At 43.0% G+C, this 22,111-nt stretch overlaps 2 protein-coding genes across 3 annotated transcripts in view; one reads left to right on the top strand and one right to left on the bottom strand.

Annotated features, from left to right (window-relative positions):
* Positions 1 to 798: 798 nt before the first annotated feature.
* LOC133230137 (translation initiation factor IF-2) lies at positions 799 to 13,812 on the bottom strand. Its single transcript, XM_061387112.1, has 2 exons — positions 6,838 to 13,812; positions 799 to 1,201 (listed from the first exon to the last, which is right to left on the bottom strand). The coding sequence occupies exon 1, from the start codon at positions 13,092 to 13,094 to the stop codon at positions 12,207 to 12,209; it is 888 nt and encodes a 295-aa protein (XP_061243096.1). The 5' UTR covers positions 13,095 to 13,812; the 3' UTR covers positions 799 to 1,201; positions 6,838 to 12,206.
* SIAH1 (siah E3 ubiquitin protein ligase 1) overlaps positions 12,556 to 22,111 on the top strand; it is a 26,702-nt gene continuing 17,146 nt past the window's right edge. The window contains exon 1 of one of the 2 annotated variants that reach the window (XM_061387108.1): positions 12,556 to 12,640. The gene's annotated coding sequence lies outside the window, so the exon portion shown is untranslated. Of the gene's footprint in view, positions 12,641 to 13,823; positions 18,855 to 22,111 lie in introns of those variants that run through there. The other variant, XM_061387110.1, reaches the window with a different exon arrangement.

The raw sequence follows: 22,111 nt of genomic DNA, 5'->3' as shown, positions 1-22,111 counted from the left end.
AATAAATGGTGAATTAACAAGAATAGTACGAAGTAAAGAAGAGTAGAGATGATATGTGGATCTGGAGAATATTCTGACAGTGGTGCAAGAATAATCTAAATTGGGGAAACACATCAATAAAAGTTTATGGCCCACAAAGACCTGGTTCAACCTAGCTGTCCAGTTCCATCTCCTCCAAGACCCAGCTAGGCCAGGCTTCTGTCTCCCACATACCCTGAACCTTCCCAAGTCCTTTGTTTTCAAATACCCTCTCTGAGTCATTTTTATTCACAGTACTTCTGACATCAAAAGTGTGGGATTTTCCCACGGCAACAACTAGATCAATTCTCCAGACACCAGCTGGATGTTCAACCCCATCATAACACTGTTCTTGGCCAGGTTCCTCTGTCCATGGGACTTCCTAGGCAAGGATACTGGAGTGGGTTGCCATTTCCTGCTCCAAGGGAACTTTTAGACCCAGGGATTGTACCCGCATCTCCTACATTGGCAGATTCTTTACCACGGAGCCACCAGGGAAGCCCTTACTTCCCATTATCAGTTTATTATAAAGGGTGTGATGAAGGATACAAAAGAACAGCCAGATGGAGGGGTACACAGGAGGAGAAATGGAATGGTCTGGAACACAGGGGCCTCTGTCAGGAACAGAGACCAAATATACAGTTCTTATTTTATCATATCATCTCTTCCCATCATGCTCATGAAAATCATATCCTATGAGAGCCACATTAAATACCATCTGTTAAAAGCCCTCCAGTGCCTCCTCCCCCACCCCCCACAGATGTTATTTTCCCCCTTCTGCCCCTTCTTTTCATGCCCTCTTCTCTTGGTAAGAGCCTGCAGGCACCTTCATTACTGTACTTGTATTATAGTCATTTGACTGTTTATCTGACTTAAAATCAAGGTTGTTAAGGGCCTGGGACTTTATCTAGCTAGGATTGGGCAGTGCCTGGCACAAAACAGGCACTCAGGAAGCATTTATTGAATTTTGCTTCTTTGAATTGAAAATGGGATTTGACATTATTTTGGCCACTGTGTTGCTGGCATAATGGAGTGGAAGGGATTAGCTCATCCAATTGCAGTCAATGGAGCAGGTCTGGTGGCAAGGCCACACCCTCGGGGCACGGCTGGCAGGTGGAGAGTGGCGTTAGGTCTGTGAGGCTGCGAGGCTAGTCTGTATCAGTGAAACCTTCAGGAAGTAGGTCTGAAAAGAGAGAAAAGTAGGGCTTCCTAGAGCTTCCCACACATCCGAGAGGCTAAGCAAAGAGCCCAGAGCAATTCAATTGCTGATTGTCATGGGCCTCCAGGGAGCCCAGGGCTGAGAAGGGCGTCCGATAGCATCACCGTGCCCCAGTTCTCCGGAGTGAATCAGGCTCTGATGCACTGGCAAAGGGCCTTCATCACGAGCCCCATCTCGCAGGTTCCGTACGGACGAGCTTTGTCATTTCTCTGAGGGAATCACTGCCATTTCTCTTCCAAGCTCAAAGCAGCTCCCCCTACCCCATCTAGCCCTCATGAGATGACAATTTAAACAGCTCCAATGACCAGGTTTCAACAGGTGAGGAGAACTGAATAAACAACAGTGACCCAAATAACCTGAGTGGCACCGATGCTTTCTTGAAGCCAGTGGAAGTTTTGCCAAATTAAAGGATGTCAGGATGAGATACTATGAATATCAGTTTCCTTCTCTCTGGCAGTGGAGAGGATTAATTAAATGCTTGTGAAATGATTTAAAAATTTAAGCTGTTAAGAATTATTGTTCTGTGTAATAGGGAAAAAATAGAATTCTTGGCTCATTAAAGCTGTAATGTTTTAAGCCTGAGTGCTTTTTCCAGGATATCTTTGAGGGCTACATTTTTATTAAAAGGAGGGGAGAAGGAGAAAGAGAAGAAATGTTTCTATAATTTGCATACACACGTGCTGGAAAAATCAACCTGATTAATCAGTGTTTCTGTTGATTAAGACATGAGCTGTGAGAAGGTGTTTCTTATTGCCTACCAAAGAGACAGTTACTAGGAATCAAGTGTTCAAACGTGCAGGGACAGTTTATCAGCAGACACGCACTTGCTTTCTCTCAATGGATTCAGGGATTCCAAGGCTGTGAGACTGAATGCATGTAAACATGGAGTTCCATGTGCTTGGATGGCCTTTTCCATCTTAACATCAGCACGAGGCAACATTCTCCTGCCTTCGCTCTGTTGGCAGATTTGCCCAGGGATGCCTTTGCTTTGTTTCCAGAGGTTCTGTGATATTCAAAAGAGCACCATCCTCAGTGGACCCTTGCCTCTCTTTCAACCCACACTGACTAAGGTCTTAGACTTCCTTTTGTGTCTGTACTCCTATTGTTGCTGCAACAAATGACCACAAATGCAATGACTTAAAACAGCAATGTATTCTCTTACAGTTCCAATGTCAGCAGTCTAAAATCAGTCTCTCTGGGCTAAAGTCAAGGTGCTGGAAGGGCTAGTTCCTTCTGGTGGATCCAGAGGAGGATCCGCTTCCTTGCATTTCCAGCCTTCTGGAGGCCGTTTGCATTTCCTGGCCTGTGACTCTTTCCTGGCTCACCCTGATCACTGCTTCCCTCCTCACACCTCCTTTTATCAGACTTTCCTGCTTGCCTCTTTCTTTAGAAGACCCTGTGATTACACAGGATGCCCCGGACAGTCCAGGATAATCTCCTCATCTCAAGACCCTTAACTCAGTCATACCTAGGATAATCTCGTCATCTCAAGATCCTTAACTCCATCATACCTGCAAAGTTCCCCTCCCAACATTACAGGGCAGGGGCGGGGGAGGGGGGGAGATTGTTGCATTTGGGGGATCATTATTCTATCTACTACAGCCTCCATCTGCCGGACCCCTTCTGGTTTTTTTTTTTCCTGTCAAGTCAGGCTCTGTTCTAAATGTTTACCATGGATAATTTTCACACTCACCCTAGAAGAGGGGTTCTGTTAACTAAAGATAAGGAAACTTGGACGCAAAAAGTTAGATTACTTGCCTGGGGTCACTAATCTAGTACTCAAGCCTAAACCTCAGAGACTTTGTCCTTAAAGACTTTTATTGACTTTACTGTTTTTAATTATAAAAGTAGGGACTTTTCTGGCAGTCCAGCTTTCACTGCTGTGGCCCCAGGTTCAATTATTGATCGGGGAATTAAGTTCCTGCAAGCCACTCAGCTTGGCCAAAAAAAGAAAAAATTATAAAAGTCAAGCAATATAGGTGATTAAAAATAATTCAAATGAAAATCCTTCTCCCTCTCCTTCACCCCATCATTAGCCATATCCTAACAGTTCTTGTCAACTATAGTGTTTCCAGTAATCACCCCACACCTTAATGTTATAATATGCCTTAATTTTTCAATTAACATAGAGAGTTGTAGGTAGTTGTTCGGATAATATAATGTATACCTTTACTAATTCTTCTACAATTATTCAAATGAAAATGCTGAATTTAAAAATTCTCAAAAAAGACCTCAGAGCTCTGGAGAAGAATTCACGTGTAAATACTTGAAGATCAATGTACCTTTGTTGAAATACACAGGCAAAGAGTGAAGGCCTTGGAGCCAGGTGGGCCTGATTGTCAGCTTTCACTTCACTCGTTATTATTAGGTACCCTTGGAAAAGTTACTTTTCCTCTGTATTTCAGTTTCCTTATCCATATGATCGGAGAAGGCAATGGCACTCCACTCCAGTGTTATTGCCTGGAGAATCCCAGGGACGGGGGAGCCTGGTGGGCTGCCGTCTATGGGGTTGCCCAGAGTCGGCCACGACTGAAGTGACTTAGCATATCCATATGATAAGCCCTTCATATATGTTGTTAGCTTTAAAGTAACTAACCTGTAAATTCAAGCACGTTAGGAGTCCAATAAATGCTAGTTCTTCCAAGAAAGAAGGAACAAATGTCTTCTAACAAGGAATGAAAACATATGAACTAAAAATCGTAAACAGATTTCCTAGACAGCCAAGGTTTTAGGACATGGTCCTTGTCTAGTATTTACTCATTTGCTCAGCAAAAATGTTGAGAGCTCTCTATGGCATTGTGCGAGGCCTCGATAGGGACACAATGGTGACTGTGCTGTGCCCCTCCCTGTAAAAGAAAGGCCTAGTGTATTCCTTAGCACAGAACAGGAAATCAACACAGGCGTTTTAAAAAGTCTAACTTCTGGTGACTATAAAGAAAAGATTTGGATCTGTGGAAATAAGTATGTGTGTATTGGGAGGTCAGGGGAGGCAGGGATTGTATCAAGAGCTCTGGATGGGATGGACACTAATTGCGTTTCATTGATGTAAGACTGATATCTGGAAAGTAATTATTCTTAATACCACTCATCCCCACAGACTGCCAGGTACTTAAAGACCTAAATGATTTTCCTGCTTCTTGCAAAATTTAGTGCCTAGCACATAACATTTTTTGTGAAGAAAGAGATTAAGGAAAAAAGTTGTGGATGAATGCACTTCCTGATCACTGAGGACCTTTCGGCAGTTAGTCCCTACCATGTTTTGGGTATTTATGTTGTAGCTCCAATGTCTTCTCCACCTGGTTTGTTAGAATTTGTTTTGGATGCTGTTTAATACATTCACCACCCCCAGACAGGAACTGACTGTCAACAGGTGTGTCTGATAAAGAAAACATTGTTTCTGCTTTGCGTTAGACATGTCTGACATGTTGGGACCTGCTTCCCTTCTCAAAGCTGATAGGAATCTAGTACTTGGGAGGGAGGCATGCTTGCCTGTTTCAAGCCAAGAAAGGCTCCTGGTTTGGCTCGCGGCAGAGCTCAGCTTGGAAGGGAATGCTAATATGTCTTCAGAGCTATCCATGTTGGTTGAATGATAAATGGGTATTAACGAGCTAACGTAAGAGAAGATATTAATAGCAATAGTTTCCTGGGCAAAAGATATCTATGATTGCCTGGAAACAAACACAGCCCATCAGTGATCCGGGAATGATGCTTTTGGCCTTGTGAACCAATCTGTACAAAAATAATTGTATTGACATTAGACACTTAGAAATGAAGTGTATTGTCTTAACTGGTTTTGCCAATTTTTATGGTGTTATCTGGAATCACATGTAATCGTGCAAAGGACAAGTTGCTTTGACTGTATGGAGGGCAGCCAGTGTGCCTTGAATAGCACTAGCACATTCATCAAGTGAGTCAGTGAACTAGTAGAGGCTTGATGGAGGAGGAGTTTGAGAAACAGACCTTCCAAAAACTTGTGGATTTCAGAGGCCCATACAGAAAGCTATCAGTTAGAGCAGGAGCAGGAAAGGGACTTAACAAAGGCAGGATTTGTACTTTGGAAAAATGACTGGTGACTGGGAGAGGAGAAGGTGATGCTAAGTTGAGGCTAAGGCTTTGAGCTTTCGGGGGAGCATCTGGAAAGGTACTGTTGCATTGTATTGTTGTATTGGAGGGGCAATAATGAGTTGGGAATTTCGTATAACTGAGGACTTCCCTGGAGAAGGCGATGGCACCCCACTCCAGTACTCTTGCCTGGAAAATCCCACGTACGGAGGAGCCTGGTAGGCTGCAGTCCATGGGGGTTGCTGAGTCGGACACAACTGAGCGACTTCACTTTCACTCTTCACTTTCATGCATTGGAGAAGGAAATTGCAACCCACTCCAGTGTTCTTGCCTGGAGAATCCCAGGGACGGGGAAGCCTGGTGGGCTGCCGTCTATGGGGTCACACAGAGTCGGACACTACTGAAGCGACTTAGCAGCAGCAGCAGAGGAATTCCCTGGCCATCTGGTGGTTAGGACTCGGCGCTTGCACTGCCAGGGGCCTGGACTGGATCCCTGGTCAGGGAACTAAGATCCTGCCAGTTGAGTGGTGTTTCCAAAAAAACAAAAACTAGAAAATATATATATATATTATTATAAAATTTGAATTCATATTTCTTAAGAACATTGGTGTGCCAAAGATTTACACAGGTGTGCCTGAGTGCTCTTAATCCATAAAACAGTTTAAAACAGTCATACAAGAGAATGTGGGAGAAAGAATATGTATATGTATGGATTTTTGGCAAATTTCCATGTGAAAGAAATAATGATATCCAATTTTGAACATGACTCAGTTATTAAAAATCATGGACTAATGCAGTCAGTCAAAACACTTTCTACTTATTCCACTTGCTCCTACTTCATCTCTTGGTAAAATCTCACCAGACATCATGGAAAGAATAGTTCTTTTTGAGAAGATGTCAATAAGTTGGTCTCAGACCTATATTAAATGCCAAGTTACTGTGAATTTATATAAGATCCCCAAATCTAGATACTATATCAGTGTCTGCTTTATTCATGATTAGCAAAGAAGAAAGTCACATCATTTCCTATCACTAAAGTCTTTATTATGGGTCACCTACAGGATTAGCACTTTACATTCCTTTGGAGCAGAGGAAATTGCCATTTGATGTGATTCAAGGGGACTAGGTAGGCTGAAATATTTTCCCCATCTGGCCTGAAAATATTTGGCACTCATCCTGAAATCCTATCAAGTAGAGGACTATTTGGGTTGGCTTTAGAATTTATAGAAATGCTTTTCTTTAGATTAACTGTCATGGAAGCAGAGTTGACTCCCTATTGAGAAAAGGATGTGTAGTTACTTCACAGTGGAGCTAATTTCCTTCCAATGTTTAAAACTTTAATAGCGCGTTCATGTCCCACCCATATCTGTCAGCCATTCATACCCTCAGTAGGAATGAACTAAACCAGATTAAGCCCCTCCTGAATCTAGATGAAATTAGTGGGGATGAAATTATTCTCATGAGCTAGTTTTGTATAAAAGGGAAGGGAGAGAAGGAAGCAGTAGTTTCAACTTTTCTATAGGAGAGCAGGTACCAACCTAGCCAAGAAAATGAAGTTCAAGAATTCCAGAAACAGAAGTTGCTTCTGACACTTCGTGAGTGAGTTGTGGCGTCTTCAGGCAACACTTTGTCCTGGGCACTCCTGCAGGTTAAAAGAATCCACAGATTTATAAGGTACTCCAGCACGGGGCCAAAGGTATTATAGTGTCATTTTTGGATGGGCAAAATGCTGTTGAATAATGGTCTAACAGGGAGAAGGGACAGGGATATGAGGGGCCAAAATTTGATTTTGGCAAAGCATGATGTTTGGAATTTTGATTGCCACAAAACAATATGCACTGTAACTTATGGGCAATTCAAAGGATTTTCAAGGATAATTTTGATTATACTTACTTTTTTTTAATGGGCAGAGTTTAAACCCTAACTCTGGTAAGCTGTGATGTCACTATATGGTAAGCCTATCTACACATTTGTATGTACCATATGTTTGTTTCATGTCTACCTCTAAAAATTAAAGAAAGGTAGAATGCTCTTCAGACTCTGCTGAGACACAAATCAAATCTCAATGGGAGAGGAAGGTACAGTTTAAAAACTGAGGGAATCTGGGAGTCTCTCTGCTCTCCCTTCTAAGAAAATACCAGGTTTTCTTTGAGACCAATGCTCTCAGCTCTCTTTATAAAGAGGTAGCTTTTGCAAAGGTAGAGAGAATTGTGTCCCACTGGCTTACATCATTCCATGTTTGCTCAGTCACTCAGTCATGTATGACTCTGCGCAGCCCCTTGGGCTGTTGCTTGCCAGGCTCCTCTGTCCATGGAACTTCCCAGGCAAGATTACTGGAGTGGGGTGCCATTTCCTACTCCAGGGGATCTTCCTGACCCAGGGATTGAGCTCGTGTCTCTTGCATCTCCTGCATTGGCCAGCTGATTCCTTACCTGTGGGTCATTTGGGAAGCCTTCCTCATTTCATCTTTTAAAAATTCATTTTATTGAAGTATAGTTGATTTACAATGTTGTGTTAATTTTTGCTGTATCGCAAAGTGATTCAACATATATATATATATATATATATATACTTTTTCATATTATTTTCTATTATGGTTTATTATAGGATGTTGGATATAGTTCTCTGTGCTAAAAATAGGACTTTGTTGTTTATCCATTCTATATGTAATAGTTTGTACTTGCTAATTCCAAACTCCCAATCCATCCCTCCCCCTTGGCAACCACAAGTCTGTTTTCTATGTCTGTGAGTCTGTTTCCTTGATAAGTTCATTTGCGTCATATTTCAGATTCCACACTTAAGTGATATCATATGGTATTTTCTTTCTTTCTTTCTTGGCTTACCATGATAATCTCTAGGGCCATCCATGTTGCTGAGCCCTGGTGGCTCAGAGGGTAAAGCACCTGCCAAATGCAGGAGATCGGGGTTCGATCCCTAGGTCGGGAAGATCCCCTGGAGAAGGAAATGGCACCCCACTCCAGTACTCTTCCCTGGAAAATCCCATGGACGGAGGAGCCTGGTAGGCTTACAGTCCATCCATGTTGCTACAATGACATTATTTCTTTTTTATGGCTGAATAGTGTTTCATTCATACTTATCTTTTTTAGTTTATTGAATTCTATCTTAAAAATATGTACCATATTCCATCTTGTAATGTCCAGTTTTGCCTTAATTGAATTGAAATTGACAAACCTCAAAATGACTGGTGAAAAAAAAAACAAACCTGGGTTTTCCTCATTAATTCCCCTACTAGGCTCTGTTCTCTGTGACTCCAGAAAATCTGCTACAACACACATCTCTGCTCCACCCTAAACAGGGGTGGGCTAAGATAGGGTGGGGTGAGGCAGGGCCAGGCCTGTGGGGAATGACCCACAACCTCCTTCCTAAGTCCTGGGCTTCTATTTCCAGCTTCTTTCTGCACATTCCCCAGGTACTTCAAACCTAAGACCTCCAAAACAAGAATTTATTTTTCTTTGTTTCCTCCCTGTCCATCACCATTTACCAAACTAAAAATCTCAGGATAGGCTTTAGAGCAGAGCATGGAAGAAGGGCTTGGGGTTTGAATCCTGCCTCTGCCACTTAGTAGCTCTGTGACCTTAGGCAAGTTATTTGACCTCTTCATGCCTCGGTTGCCTCATATATCAAATGGGGATGATAATGGTATTGCTTTATGGAGTTTTTGTGAGGGGTAATGAGGTAATGCATGTGACTGAAACAGAGTAGATGCTTAAGAATGGTCACTAGTACAGTCTATCAGGTCACAAGAGAGTCAGACACAACTTAGTGACTAAATAACAACAAAAACTCTTCCTACTATATTTTTATCATTATCACCAGCCTCAGCTCTTTGATCTCCACATCCTACCCTCCCTAAATCCACCTGATTGCTCTCTAGATCCAATTGTCTCTCCAAGACTCTCAACATGTCTGTTGCTAGCTCTTTGGTTCAGGCCTTTATTTCTTGCCTGGACCCAAGTGTTTTCTCTGGTCACCCTTTGCTCATTTTGGCCAGTTTTAGCCAAACTCTACCTCCCCGTCACACTGTGACTTAGACACACATTTTCCTTTTGTGATTGTCCCTTCCATATCTGACCTCAGTTTGGAAGGATTTTTCATTTTCCTCCTCCTATCTTTTAGCTGAGGCTCAGTTCCAAGTTTATTCCCGAATGAATGAATCCTTTCTTGGCCTCACTAGCTTGAGAAGTGCTGTCCATTACATAATTTGGGCACCTTGGCCCACAAAACCCAGCAGTCTCTGAATTTCATTGACTTTTTCAGCATCACTGTTTACACCACTTACCTGTAACTTGTGCCCCCCTAGTTCCTTCTTTTACCCCCCAGAAAAAAATTTGCAGTGGAGTTGTTTTCCATTCTAGGAATTGGGCAAGGCTTTCTTCTGAAATAGGGCTTCACTGGTGGCTCAGATAGTGAAGAACCTGCTTGCGATGCAGGAGACCAAGTTCAATCCCTGGGTTGGGAAGATTCCCTGAAGAACGAAATGGCTACCTACTTCAGTATTCTTGCCTGGAGAATTCCATGGACAGAGGAGCCTAGTGAGCTACATACAGTCCATGGGGTGGCAAAATCGGACACGACTGAGCAACTAACTCACTTTCACCTGAAATGCCTTTCATCTTTTTCAAGTCCTGCACTTTCCAGTAAGTCACCCCCAACCCCCAACTGGTTCAGTTCAGTTCAGTCACTCAGCCATCATGTCTGACTCTTTGCGACCCCATGGACTGCAGTTAGGCTTCCCAGTCCATCACCAACTCCCAGAGCTTGCTCAAACTCGTATCCATCGAGTCAGTGATGCCATCCAACTGTCTCATCCTCGTTATCCCCTTCTCCTCCCACCTTCAATCTTTCCTAGCATCAGGGTCTTTTCCAATGAGTCCGTTCTTTGCATCAGGTGGCCAAAGTATTGGAGTTCCAGCTTCAGGATCAGTCCTTCCAATGAATATTCAGGACTGATTTCCTTTAGGATTGACTGATTTGATCTCCTTGCAGTCCAAGGGACTCTTAAGAGTCTTCTCCAACACCACAGTTCAAAAGCATCAATGCTTCAGTGCTCAGCTTTCTTTATGGTCCAATTCTCACATCCATACATGACTACTAGAAAAACCGTAACACGGACCTTTGTCAGTAAAGTTAATGTCTCTGCTGTCTAGGTTTGTCATAGCTTTTCTTCCAAGGAGCAAGTGTCTTTTAATTTCATGGCTGCAGTCACCATCTGCAGTGATTTTGGAGCCCAAGAAAATAAAGTCTGTCACTGTTTCCCCATCTATTTGCCATGAAGTGTTGGGAGTGGATGCCATGATCTTCGTATTTTGAATGTTGAGTTTTAAGCCATCTTTTTCACTCTCCTCTTTCACTTTCATCAAGAGGCTCTTCAGTTCCTCTTTGCTTTCTGCCATAAGGGTGGTGTTATCTGCATATCTGAGGTTATTGAAATCTCTCCCTGCAATTGCAATTTGATTGCAGCTTGTGCTTTACCCAGTCCAGCATTTCGTATGATGTACTTGTTAAATGAACAAGGTGACAATATACAGCCTTGACATACTCCTTTCCCAATTTGGAACCATTCCATTGCTCCATGTCCAATTCTAACTGGTTAATTCCTTCTAATCCTTAAGTTCTTTACTTAGTCACCTGTCATATTATATACCTGGCCTGTTACATACCTTCTTAGCACCAGGGACCGTCTACCACCCCCTTTTTGGTAACATTTTCCTCAGTTGTAGTCATAGATTTGTAAGACTGATGTTTTATGTTCCCCACTAGATAATATTTACATGAATGTAGGACTAGTGGCTCTGTACTCCTAGAACCCAACACTGTGTTGAAGAATGAATAAAAAATGTCTTCACTCAGTAAACTCCAAGCCCGACCAAGCAATGTATAACAGAACCTGTCAGAATTTATTGTTGAAGAAATTACTGCAGGGGCCTATATAATTCACCCAAGTTCTTCAAGTGACTTTTGGGCTTTGGGGACCAGCATATTAGTAGTATAGCTTGCGGTTAAGAACACGTGGTTTTTTACTTTCCCAACCTCAAGAAACACTGTGCTAATGGTCCTGGAGGAAGAGAGTAGCCACAAAAAGCAGGTACTAGGTTGAGAACAGAAGTATCAACAGACACAGTCTACAGATTTGTTGGGGGAAGCTGGAAATTAACAGCTTGCATTAGTACCTAAAGATATTAATAACTGTGTGCCTCTCATTTTCAAGCCGAAAGTTTTGTGTTCTCAGGGGCACTTGCATAAAAACTTCCCATCTAAAATGATTTCCTATTGATAGGAACTTGGACACAATGCGAGACTATTCCCTGGTGCTTTCTAAAGTCTCATATAAAAAGTACTTTTTGTTTTCACACAATACTATTTTTATGGAGGCTCTTACATGGAAATCCAGTTTAAGGTCTGACACTAGCCTTTGCTTTGGTATATACTTTAAGTACCCTGAATGACTTTCATTTCTTAGGAAAAGAAAACCCAGAGTCTCATTCAGCTTCCAGAAGAGGACACGGGGAAGGGCGTGCCACTACCCACTTTTCAGCTAAAATAAGCTTTTGAAACTCGTTCCGCTTTTGCTGAAGGGGCTTGGACCTCTTCCCCTTTAGGGGTGGGGGCCCAGGTCGGTGGCTAAGGCAGCCCGTTTCTTTTTCCTTTGGGAAAGAGTGGAGTTGCGAAGAGCCGGAGGAGGCGCTGTGTGAAAACAGCAAACAAAACAGGAATGGGTAGACAGCGGGGTCGCCGCGCGGGACGACCCCTTGGGCCGCGGAACAAAGCCCCGCGGGGGGCGCGCAAACCGGGTACCAGACGGGGCAGGGAAGCCCTGCTCCTCCCCAGGAGGGGACGGTTGCGGGGCATGAGCGCGATATTCAAGTATTTGTTGGTCGCGAGGTCTTCAGTCACAGCAACTGTGCCCGCAGAGCCCGGGCGCCAACCGCCACCCTCGATACCCAGCACCTCGACCCGCGAAAGTCGCCGCCGGCTGCGCGAGCGCCTCTGCGCCTGCGCGCCCGTGGAAGCCCCGCCCCCTCCGGGCCACCGGCGCGCGGGGCCGCGCCTCCTCATGGCGGCCGCCGCAGTGTGTGGTATTTAGCGGGAGCGCGCGGCGGGCTCGAGGACGCGCGAAACGGCGGCGGCGGCGGCGGCCAGGGGGGAGCCGGGGTGGCCGTTGCGGGGCGCACTCTCGAGCGGCAGCGGCGGCCCAGAGTGTCCCGTCGGTGTTGGCACGAGGAGGCGGCGGTGGCGCTGCCCGCGGTGGCGGGGGTTGGCGGCGGCGACAGAGCGCGTTTGAGCCAGGACCGGGGTCCGAGGCGCGCTCTCCGCCCACAGGTAAGTGGGGCCCGGCCTGGAGGGAGGAGCCGGCCGCGAGGGGCTCCGCGGGAGGAGGACTTCCAGGCCCGGTCATGGCGGCGGGCGGGAAGGTCGGCCGGGCCGGGTCGCGCCGCCCGAGAGGGGGTGCGGGCAGCCCCCGGACTTGGCCGCCTTTGTCTCGGCCCGAGCCCGGCGGCCCGGCCGAGCGCCGCCCCCCGCCCCTCCCCTCCTCTGCCCGGCCCTGCCCGCGGAGGCGAGCCGGCTCGCCCCCGCCCCCGGCTCCCGGGGCCCGGCAGGCCCGCGCCGGGGGTCGGCCCCTCGCGGCCGGGCGAGGGCGGGGAAGGGCCTCCTCGCCGACCGGCCCGGCCCCCGCGCGCCTGGGAGGCGGGCCTGGCTGGGGGAGGCGCCCGGCCCTCCCTGCGCCCGGGTGCCGGCCTTTGTTGTGAAGGGTCCCGGGGTTTGCGGCCAACATGGCGGAGGTCAGCTGAGTGCGGGCAGTGGCCGGCCCTTCCCTCCGGCCCCTCCCCGCACCGGCCCGGGGGCAGGACGGGGCGACTCAGCCGTCCTTGGCCTCCCCTGCCTGCCCCCGACCCCGGGAGCGGTCGTCCCCGATTGCGCTGCGTTCTTTCCCGCTCCGGCCTGCGCTTTCATTGTGCGGTGGGAAGAATGCAGCCTCCTCCCTTGTTTATGTCGTTAGAGAGGAGATCGCGTGAACGATTTGCCAGGGAAGCTCCAGCTTTTTATTGTAAACCTTGGTTTTCCTGGGTTTCGTTTGTCGGGTAGTTTTGGGCCTTTCTGGACGCTCCCAGATTTATTATTTAGGAATGTGGATAATCTGGGCCACAGCGTTGCGTAGGTTTTTCTTTTCCCGTTCCTGGAAAGATTGAGAATTTGCTCTGACATCCAGAGAAGTCCAGTTTGTGTGTTCGGAAAATCAGATGGTGTAGCCGATTTGTCAAAGTCGTAGAAGCCGTGAGCACGGATATAGGGCAGGGACCGGACTGCCCGTTTTTAGCTGTTGAACATTTACCATTTCTTGATAAGGGGCTGTCAAGGGTAAATTGTTAACTCTTGCAGCAGTTGAACGTTGAGAGCGCGGACTCTGAAGTCAGACTACATGCTTTGGTTCCAGTCCTGCCCCACCAGTTTGTGACCTTGGGCAAGATACTTAACCTCTCTTTCTTTAGTTGCAAAATAGGGGTGATAACAGTACCTACCTCGTAGGATTGTTGGGAGAATTGATGAGATAGTAGGTGAGGGGCTTAAGGTTTAGAGCAGTGGCAGGCCCATGGTAAGTGCTCAGTAAATGTTTGCTGCCAAGGCTGTTGTTTAATAACTAAATTTATGAGATTATTTTGGCATGTTGGATATGTTGGAACTGCAAAGGTTTTCTTTTAGTGCATTTTGTTAGTTCGTAAAAATGAAAACAAGAGGTTTAGATGATAAATGTCCAGGCATTTGAAGATGATGGCGTTGGAAAATTTCTGTAGTAAGACATCTGGGTAAGTCTTGTGTGATCTAGAACTTAATCAAATTCATGGGTCAGTTTGCTTTTGAGGTCTTAACTTAGAAAAGTGAAACAGTGAGTTTCTGAGTGTTAGGTGTCTATGGTGTCACCGTCTCGTTCGGACATTACTGAAGAGCAGAGTGTAGTGTGGTGATAAATGTAATAGTCTGGTAATTTTGTTTGGGAGATACTGGCTTAAATTGTGGAGGAGAGGATTTTGGTTAGCTGTTAGAAGTTCATGACAAGTAGATTTTGACCTCAAATGGAGTGTACAAATTGTGTAGTTTTTTTGTTCTGGGAATTAAAATATACAACAGACATTTGTGATCTGGAATAATTAGTTGCAATCCTAAAGTTGGCTTTGCCAAAATATTTTCTTTAACTCTTTCATAGAATTGCTTTGCATGACCCCTCTTGACACTTTGCAGCGTAATTGAACATTTAATAATATTTTAAGCTGAAGTACAATTTAAATGATGAGGAACTTTTCAGGATAAATGTTACACAAGCTACAAATTCAGAAATTTAATTCAATTTAGTGTAATGTATTCTCTCTAAGCTTTGGGAAATTTTTACAAAATTGTTGTAGAGCAATATCTATAATTAAAAAGAACGTTAGGCTACGATTAATTGAAGTTACAAAGGAAACATCTAGCTATGGCAACAGTGATGTAATATGGAGAATAGGATTTTATTTTCAGCTTATACAGTGTTTAGAAAACAGGTCTTACATGAGGAGGGTAAACAAAGTTCAGTAAATTTGCAGAGCAACAACTTTGTATTTTGAAGGAATCGATTTACTTGGTTTCTAGAGATTGAAGTTTTTCTTGGCTTAGATCTGTTTTACAGACTTCAGTTATAATTATGAAATGTCCATATACGTCTTATAAAATGTTTTAAGTTTGGTTATTTTTGCTCTAGACCTCACTACAAACAAAATCAGTATATGAAAACCTCAGACTTCCTACCCACCCCTAAAGAAAAACCTAGGTATAAACTTTTCCTCCCTAAAAAAATCCTTAACGGTTTCTTTAAGAAAGATTTTTCTAATGCATTTTGAGTCATTTGGTTTTCCATGGCTAGAGTTTCTATTGCAAAAGGGCAGGGATTGTGGTCTTTTATTCCTATATCCTCAGTGGCTGACACTCAGTACAGACTTGTTTCCTGACCTACTACTTCTATTAATATATTCTTATGACACTCAGATTTCTTTGCTTGTGAAACCTAGACCCATGTATTTTCTTGCTCATAGGTCTTTTTTTTTTTTTTTTAATGACTTCTTTTTAGAACAGTTTTAGGTTCACAGCAGAACTGAACAGAAAGTTCAGAGATTTCCCATATACTCTGCCCTACTCATGCATAACTTCCTCCATTATCAACATCTTCCACTACAGTGATACATTTGTTACAATTGATGTACCTACACCTTATCACTCAAAGGTTATGGTTTACATTATGGTTCACTCTTGGTGTTATGTATTACAAGTTTTGACAAATGATATGTATCCACTGTTAATAGTATCACACAGAAATAGTTTCATTGCTCTAAAAATCCTATGTGGTCTACCTGTTCATCCTCCCTCTTCCTTAACCTCTGGCAAGCACTGATCTTTTTACTGTGTCCATAGTTTTGTCCTTTACAGAGTGTTACGTAACTGGAATCATACAGTATGTGCCTCTTTCACATTGGCTGCTAGTCATGTGCATTTAAGTTTCCTTCATGTCTTTTTGTAGCTTGATAGCTTGGTTCTTTTTTAGTGCTGAGTATTACTGTATTGAGTGTACCAGTTTATCTACTCACCTACCGGAAGACATCTTAGTTGCTGCCATGTCTTAGGAATTATGAATAAAACTGCTGTCGACATCTCTGTGCAGGTTTTTGTATGGACATAAGTTTTCAACTCCTTTGGGTAGATAAATATCAGGGAGCATGATTTGCTGGATATGGTAAGAATGTTTAGTTTCTTTCTTTGTCTATGCTGGGTCTTAGTTGCACCACGTGGGATCTGTTTAGTCACAGCATGCGAACTCTTAGTTGCAGCCTGTGGGATCTAATTCTCTGACCAGGGATCGAACTCAGGCCCCCTGCATTGGGAGCTCGGGGGTTTTAGCCACTGGAACACTAGGGAAGTCCCCGTTTAGTTTTGTAGTAAACTGCCAGACTGCCTTTCAAGTGGCTGTACCATTTTGCATTCCCACCAGCAATGAATGAGAGTTTGTTGCACCAAGTGCCCGCTAGCATTTGGTGTTTTCAGTGTCCTGGATTTTGCCATTCTAAAAGGTGTGTGGTAGTATCTTATTTTTGTTTTCAACTTGCATCTCCCTGATGACAAGTGATGTGGATCACCTTTTCATACGCTCCTTTACCATCTGTATATCTGATGAGGTGTCTGTTAAGGTCTTTTACCCATTTTTTTAATTGACATGTTCATTTTCTTGTTGAGTTTTAAGAGTTGGGCTTTATTTTGGTTAACAGTCCTTTATCAGATACGTCTTTTGCAAATGTTTTCTCCCGTTGGTGGTTTATCTTCTCATTCCTTAACCATGTCTTTCCCTGAAATTTTCCACTTTCACGTACCACGGTGCTTCCGATTTATGTATCCTGAACTAAAACCTTTGTTTCCAACCGTCCAAGGCTCTCATCTTCTGTATCAGTTAGTCATAGAGCCCTGATTTTTCTGCTCTCTGGTTATTGCCAGAGATCTGGCATTGCTTCTCTCCCTCGTTTTCACATGGGCATTCAGTCCTCTTCTACTTTCTAAGTATCTATTTGCTTTTGGTCTCTGCCTCCTCCCTTCAGCTTTCCTGCTGTCATTTGAGGGAGCTTTCTAACATAGGTGACTTAAAGCCTTCAGTTTAAAGTCCCAAGTTCCTTGACACTATATAGATAGTAAGTCGACAGTCCCTCCTGAAGCTGGCTTTTGTTACTTTCCTGCCATTTTCAACTACGTACTTGCAAGGGCCTTTGCACACCACATATTCTCTTCCAGCTAAGGTCTGTAATCTCAGCTTGGCCATCACTTAACTGATGTGCTCTTCCTGGATGCCCCACCTTGAATTGGATGTCATCTCTCTGTGTTCCCATAGCACTTTCTGCCGGACCCTACTACAAGGTACATTCCACTGAACTGTAATTTTTCTCTTCTGCTTTGCCGTCACAGATATAAACTGCAGTCTCTATGAGGACTTTGCCTTGATCACCCCTGTCTAGAGTTTATTACTGTTGCTGGCATGTAGTTGGTGCTCAGTAGATATTTATTGAATGGCTAATACCTTCACACTGTTTTATTATGCTCTTCTAGCCTTATCCTCCAACATTTCTTCTTTGCCATACCTGATTAAACTGGATTCTTTTTTGATTCTTGAACATTCTCCATACTTAATTAAATGTCTCTGTGCCTTTTCTCATGATTGTACCTGAAGTCTTCAGATAATCTGTCTGTGCTCCTTTGGGCAGATAACTTACCTCTCTAAGGCTTAGTTTCCATTAGCATGTGAGCATCTACTAAGCATATTGCTGCCCCTTGATCCAGTGTCCTGGCAGCTAGAGGCAGTGTAGCCAAGTGGTTAAGAGCCAGAGCTGGATGTGTCTAGCATCTGTTACTAATTGTTTGTGACCTTAAGCTCTGCAAGAGCAGGGACAATGCCTACTGTTGCATTTAAAAGCACATTACTTAACAGAGAAAGTGCTTACATAATTAAAAAAATTAGTTGTTGAATAATGTTACTTAATTTCTCTATTACTACTTACATTCTGGTAAGGGAAGAAAGTAAAATTACAAACTATGATATATACTATAAAGGAGAAAAGAGTAATGGTGAGAGGGAGTCTTGTGAGAAATGGTGATATTTGCTGTTTAGTTGCTAAGTTGTGTCCAACTCTTGCGACCTCATGGATTGTAGTCCACCAAGATCCTCTGTCCGTGGGATTTTGCAGGCAAGAATAGTGCAGTGGGTTGCCATTTCCTTCTCCCAGGGATCTGGGAGATCTCCCCAGGATCTCCCAGGGATCAAATCTGTGTTTCCTGCATTGGCAGGCGGATTCTTTACCACTGAGCCACCTGGGAAGCCCTGCATTGCTATTTAAGCTATGTTAAAAGGATAAGGAGTTCTTTGAAGGAGAGAAGGGAGAATATGAGGTTGAAGGAGCAGCAGAAGTAAAGACCCTGAGGCAAAAATGAACATGGACTGTTCCAGGAACTGAGAAAAGAGGGTGTTGCTGGATCAAATGGATGAGGGGGAGAGAGAGGCAAGGATCAGATCCTGCAGAGTCAAAGTAAGGAATGTGAATATTAAGGGTACTGAGAAGCTATCAAAAGGTTTTAATTAAAAGAGTAACAATCTTCTTGTAAGATTGCTTTAGTTCTTTGGGGGGGCTTCGCCGGTGGCTCAGGTGGTAAAGAATCCGCCTGCCAATGCAGGAGCTGCAAGACACGTGGGTTAGATCCCTGGGTTAGATCCCTGGGTCAGAAAGGTTCCCTGGAGATGGAAATGGCAACCCACTCCAGTATTCTTGCCTGGAAAATTCCAAGGATAGAGTAGCCTGGCAGGCTACAGTCCATGTGGTCGCAAAGAGTCAGACACGACTGAGCACAAATGCCTAGCTCTTTAGAGAATAGAAGGCCATTTCTTTGATCAGGCTTCCCTGGCGGCTCAGTAAAGAAATCTGCCTGCACTGCCGGAGACCTGGGTCCGATCCTTGGGTTGGGAAGATCCTCTGAAGAAGTAAGTGGCAACCCACTCCAGTATTCTTGCCTGGACAGGGGAGCCTGGTGGGCTGCAGTCCATGGGGTCGCAAAGAGTTGGACATGACTGCACAACTAACACATTTACTTAGATCAGGAAGCACAGTAGTTGATTATGACCTGGATTAAGGTGGTGGTGGCTGTGAATATGAAGAGAAGTGGATGGATTCGAAATGTATTTTGGGGACAGAATTAACAGGGCTTACTGATGGATTAGATATGAGAGGTGAGGGAAGGAAAGAATTAGGTGGTTTCTGGCTTGAGCAACTGTGAATCATAGTGCTATTTACCAGGAATGAAAGAACTAGGAGGGGGTTCGCAGATAACAATAAAACTCAAAAAACAGAAGGACAGCAAATAAACTTGAAGTTCTGATATGTTGGATTTAAAGGTATCTGTGAGACATCCAGAATGACCAGTGAGGTAGAGGAACATCACAGAAGCCAGATGGGAGATAGTAGAGCATGCTCAGGTGTTAGGGAATGGTCCAGTAGAAAGAGTTGAATGCGGGAGAGAGGGAAAATACAAGTGTGAAGTCCAAGGGGGTGAGAGGACACTGCCCAGAGGCCTGGGTCACTTCTTCCATTCTAAGAGGGAAGGAAGTGGCAGGTCAGCATTTGATGGCTTCTCTTGTATTTTCTAAAGGAGGTATGAGTGAAGCCATCAGTTGAGTGTTTAATTGGTTAGTGATCACTGTACTACAGCTGGTTGAAGCATAGCAGAGAGTGAGAAACTGAGCGGAGGGCGGGAGAGAAGATTCTGTAATATGTCACCAGCTGGGACACCTGATGCTTACTGTTCTCAGGAAATTGTAGAATACCTGAAGCATTACTTCTTTTCCCCTACACTGTAAACTCTTTTGAAGACGTATAGGATAACTACGTATAGAAATGTGCTCAAGATTTTAAGGATACAACTTAACGCATTTCACACACTATTGTGACCAGCTCCCATGTATCCCATTACTTTTACTTTGATTTTTGTGGGGAGGGGGAGTAAGTCTTCTAGAACTCTAGGCTGAAAGATACAGGTAATACAGTTCATTAGGGTTCAATTTATTCTCCAGGTTTGAACCACAGTGACCAAAATGATATTGGCAAAGATCTTTTATTAGGTTTGAGGTTGCCCAGTCGTGTTGAACTTACTTGTGGCTTTTGTTTTTGCTTATTTTGAATAGCAGGGGAGTTGGGAGCATGTGAAAATAGAAAAGAAATAGAGGAAAAATCTTTGGAGAATGAATCTATATTTATAAAGCTGGTATTAACCAGTGAGAAATATTTTCTTCGAAAATGAGAAGAATTTAATACCAGTCTTGAATTTTGTAGGAAGGATTGTACTTGTTATAGTTGTTATTGTCATAATTGACAGGCTTAGCCTAGTAATGGTTGATACAGCAAAATTAAGTGTGTTGTACACTAACTTTTGTACTTCAGTTCTTGATTCGACTAAATGAAATAATCTAATTGTTAAAAACTTGCTTTTTCCTGCCTTTGTGTTTTACCTTTTAGCTCTTTTGAGCTCAGCTAAAGTTGAGTTGTGGGTTTTTTTTGTTGTGTCAGGGTCCCTGATTTAGCTTTGTTGGGGACAGCTTTGGATATTTTGTTAATACAGATAGTTTCTGAGTTAATTTCTACAGACATTCTTTTGATTTTGCTTGGAGAGGTGATCAGATAAATTTTGTCTTTTAGAATTAACTTTTAAAGTGCTAAGTTTAAGTTTTTTTTAATATAAACTAAAATATATGTACATGTATTTGAAATATGTAGGGTTTTAAAAATGTGAAGAGGCTGTTTTTTAAATAATTTTTCCCAATAAGTAAGTATTCATCTATTTGAGGCGTTTTAAGAAAAAAAGCAGTAGACAAAATCAACTCTTGATCTCTTAATGTTTAAATTTGCGTGTGAAATCACTAGCAGTTTGCTAGCAGTAACGTGTGGGGACACAAAATAGGCAATAAATTTAAATCCCCAAAGTAATATATATGTTTTATGGAGCATATGAGGAATATATACAGAAATGCAACCCCCACCTTCCTCATGATCATTCATAATGTGGTAATTGAAAAGTGTAACCATTGTGGACATTTTGGTGCAGTTTCTAGTCTGTGTGTGTTACACATTCTTTTAAGATACACATTTTAAAGTCAGTTTCTTTGATCTGACTTAATCATTGTAGATACTTTCCCTCTAAATGATTACTACTTGTCAGTAACTATACATGTTTGAGAGGCTTCCCTAAACTGCGTAATTCCAAATGATGAAATTTGTGTTTATACTCTGTAGTCTATATATTCTTCCATCTTGATATTTTGTGTATGTATTTGTAGTTCCTTGGTCCCAACTCTAGGCTTTGTGATTTCTGGTTCTGAACTTGATCTCCCTTCCCCCCTTTCTAATTCCTTAAGTCTTTAAACCACATTTGGCAATTTGTATGCCCTTCTCGCTTTCGGTCCCATTACATGGTGTGTATGTACATGTGTACATATATAAGAAGACAGCTATCTCTTTTTTCTCTTCTAACATAAATGGGATTGTAATACATTCTGTGGGCTTTTTTTCCCTCTACCTGTTTAAACAATTTGATTCTTATATGTTAATAGGTATAAGTCTGTTTATTTAAAAGAAAAAAAAGGCAGCGTACTATTCTATTGTATGGATCATCATTTAGTCACTTTCTTCATCTAGAGCAGTTTTCAGTTTATTTGCTCTTACAAATAGAGTTGCTGTAAGCATCCATATATATACACCTTGGCCAATGTGTAAGTCATAAGATAGACTCTTGAAAGAAAAGCTAATGGATCAGAGTATACAAACTTTAAATTTTGAAACAAACTGCCAAATATTCTTAGAAACTTTCATAGTGGACATTTCCAACAGTGTAGGGAAAGTATGTTTCTGCAGATCTTAGCCAATCTTTGAAAACAAATTTATATTTGTAATGTCTTAAGTAATGCATGCAGTTTGTGACAATTCATATCAAGTTTTTGAACTTTTTCTTTTAGTCTAGCGTTTTACATGCAAAATAATTCAAAATGAAATATTCCGCTAGGCCTTTTTTTTTTTTTTAAAGAAAAACTACCTGCCATATTCCTCTCTAGATGTCTTTTTCCAGAGGCAACTACTTTAACCTCTTTGAAGTGATTATATTTTATTTACCTTCATTGTCTCTAGATAACATGCTTATAATTGTTACTTCAGTATTTCAGTTTTAGGCTCTATTCCTGTTATGTGTTTAACT

This window comes from Bos javanicus, chromosome 18 (genome assembly GCF_032452875.1).
Source record: "Bos javanicus breed banteng chromosome 18, ARS-OSU_banteng_1.0, whole genome shotgun sequence".
NCBI lineage: Eukaryota > Metazoa > Chordata > Mammalia > Artiodactyla > Bovidae > Bos > Bos javanicus.
Note: the sequence above shows the minus strand (reverse complement) of the source record. Positions and strands in the feature narration are given on the sequence as shown.